This window comes from Egretta garzetta, unplaced genomic scaffold (genome assembly GCF_000687185.1).
Source record: "Egretta garzetta isolate BGI_Z169 unplaced genomic scaffold, ASM68718v1 scaffold207, whole genome shotgun sequence".
Lineage (NCBI taxonomy): Eukaryota > Metazoa > Chordata > Aves > Pelecaniformes > Ardeidae > Egretta > Egretta garzetta.
In genome coordinates, this window is record NW_009260185.1 from 2,115,850 (window position 1) to 2,118,621 (window position 2,772).

The 2,772-nt window shown below is 50.5% G+C and overlaps 1 protein-coding gene across 1 annotated transcript in view; it reads left to right on the forward strand.

Annotated features, from left to right (window-relative positions):
* The first annotated feature begins 667 nt into the window (after nt 1-667).
* B3GAT1 (beta-1,3-glucuronyltransferase 1) overlaps nt 668-2,772 on the forward strand; it is a 13,504-nt gene continuing 11,399 nt past the window's right edge. The window contains exon 1 of the mRNA XM_035897470.1: nt 668-809. Coding sequence (XP_035753363.1) covers nt 698-809 — 112 coding nt within the window. The 5' untranslated portion in view covers nt 668-697. The remainder of the gene's footprint in view (nt 810-2,772) is intronic.

Consider the following 2,772-nt stretch of genomic DNA (forward strand, 5'->3'; position numbering starts at 1 on the left):
CTTGTCATCAGAGCACTTGCTGATGTGTCAGGCGAGTAACATGGTCATTATGGTCTCTGCTTCCTCCTGGGGGCTTGGGCTTAGCACGTGGTGTGGTGAGGCTTGGCTGGCTTGTGGATGAAGGGCGCTTTTCTGCTGGGGGACGGTTCAGACGCTGCGGCACTGAGCAACTTTTGCTTGGCTGAAGCAAGGGACTTGCTTGACAAGTGGATGCAGAGGAAAGCAAGGCTCTGGACACCCAGGAGGCATCTCTCCCTGGAGGGCTGGGACACGTTTCTGTCACTCACTGCCCCAGTTTGATTTGCTCTTCTTGAGGAAGATTTGTGAACTCTGTGGAACAGCTCCCTAGTTCTTTTCTCTACCTACTCACCTTTGCTCTGTGTTGCAGGTTTCCTTCCAAAGGAGTCCCTGAGGTTCCTGCTGGCAACTCCAGCAGTGTCCTGTAGAAGTGCCCTCCTGCTCCTGGTCTCAGCAGCTGAGGCCCCTCCAAACCTGCTTCTGCAATGGGTGGGTTGTAAGCACTGGTAAGACCTACGAGTTGTGTCGCCTTTGCTGCTCTCTCCCTCTCTCGCGTTCTCTCTCTCTGTCCTTGTTCCTTCTTGCCCATTTATTTCTGTTCTCCATGTGCTCTGCTGTTCTGTCTCTGGGGTTTTCACTGTCAGGTAATGAGGAGCTGTGGGTCCAGTCAGTCTTGGAGATGCCGAAGAGACGAGACATCCTGGCTATCGTGCTGATAGTTCTGCCCTGGACACTACTAATCACCGTCTGGCACCAGAGCACCATTGCTCCGCTGCTTGCAGTGCACAAGGGTGAGAGAAATCAAACCAGCCCATGCCAAGTCTGTGCATCCCTCCCTCGTCCTCATCTCCTCTCTCATTTCATTTCTCCATGGCAGCCATGCTCATCTCAGCTCCCAGTCCATGCCCATGCAGAAGCCTCCCCACTTCTGCGATAGGAACAGACCAGTGCTCATAGGAGTTCTTCAGAGACACCACGCTCCAAGGCATGGGATATGCTTACTGCACTTGGAGAGCTCTTTATGGCCTGAATCCAGAGTACTGAAGGAAGATCCTTTTCTTTGTTCCTTGATGATCCGTAAGAGAGGAGTCCCTTCCTGCTGGCCTTTGCAGCATTCTGCACACAAGTTTGTCCAGCAGGAAAGTTGCAAAAAAGAGAGCAGGGGAAATAAAGCTGCCACTTGAGACAGCTGCTCTGGGGGACATGAGGCAAAGAGTGTTTTTTTAAGTGTCCTCAGGAAAGCAGCAAACTGGTGCTCTTGCACTTGAAGGAGAAGGCAAGAGCCAGCATCTCACCTGATTGTTTGGTGGCGTTACAATGCTATGAGAGAGTCAGCTTCCACGCTACCTGTCTCAGAAAGCATTAAACAGAGCCCTGGCCCATGTCAGATGAATGCAGGAAGTTCTGAGGGATCCTCTCTGGCCAGAAGGGTCCTAGTTTTTATTCTGGTCTTGGCATTGCAGGAATATTTAAGGGCTGTGAGAGCTCTTGGGGGCTGGAAGAAGCCACGCTGCATAGTGTGGTCTTCATTCTTGGTTCTGCCCTTCTGCTGAGCACCAGGGCGGGCAGGTCAGCTTAGGGAGGCTTGCCTGTGGGGAAGAAGGACAGCTCATTTTCTCTGTCTGGTCCCCTTCTCTGGGAGATTCTCTCCCCTTTTCATTTTAATGTTTGCACCCATCCTCCACAGTTGCTTATCCTTTTGCTGAGCAGTCTGGCATGCAGTTTGACTTGTCAGAAGTTCAGAGTCTGTCCCGAGCAGCTTTACCTTTACCCCTGGAGTGACAGCCACCCATGAGGCTTTAGCTTCAAGGAAGAAATGACTGTGACCCCCTCTGGTAGGTGGACAGTGTTTCAGAGGATGAAGGATCTACTGGGCTCTAAAACAGAACTTGAAAGACCACTAAGAATACTCTATCTGTATATCAGTTCGATTCGGTGCCCTAGCAACTAGGAGCTGCTTTTGTGAATGGCCACAGACACTGAAGTTACAGCACAGAGACTGCTCTGCTCTGACTGAGTCCTGAACGTACCGATGACCTTGGTAAGACACTCTGAGCCCCCAGTGGAAAATGAGTGGTGATAAGAGACCAACCTGAAAGCTCTTGGGAGAAATCGTTTTGTTCTTGTAATGTGTTTCTGAGATCCTTTGGTAGCAGGTGCTGAAAAGGAGATGTGCATCTATATGCTAGCAAGCACGGAACGGCAGCACTTAGGCATGCCAGGATTTACAGATGAGGGTTTGACCTGCAGGGGTTTGCAAACTGTCTCAAGCACCGTCCTGGCTAATTACATTTGTGTCTGTGTCCAATGCATTTTGCAGATTTATTTTTGAATTTATTCCAGTGCTCTCTGCTTTCAGAGAGCTCTGCTACGTGATGCTGTTGTGCTTTGCCTTATATAGGGCTGATACCAATGTGTGCAGGACTCCTTGTCCCTGTGTCGTGCCCCCCCCAGATATACCCCCTCCCTCTCTCAATGCTATGGAGTATGGGGCCTTCATTTGGTTCAGGGCTGGTATCAAAGTCTATGCTGCTGGGAGAGTAACACGCTGTGAAAGAACCATACGTAGTACCCTGCTGGGTCAGATCTAATGTCTGTCTGTTCCTGTTCTTTCTCATCTGAAGTTCCTGGTAGTAGCTGGTTTTGCAAAATCTATGGCTCAAAGTACGATGTGCCCACTAGAGAGCAGCTGGCTTATATCCTGAATGGAGGTGCCCCTTCATCTCTGCCAGTTTCTCACTGCAGACCGTGGTA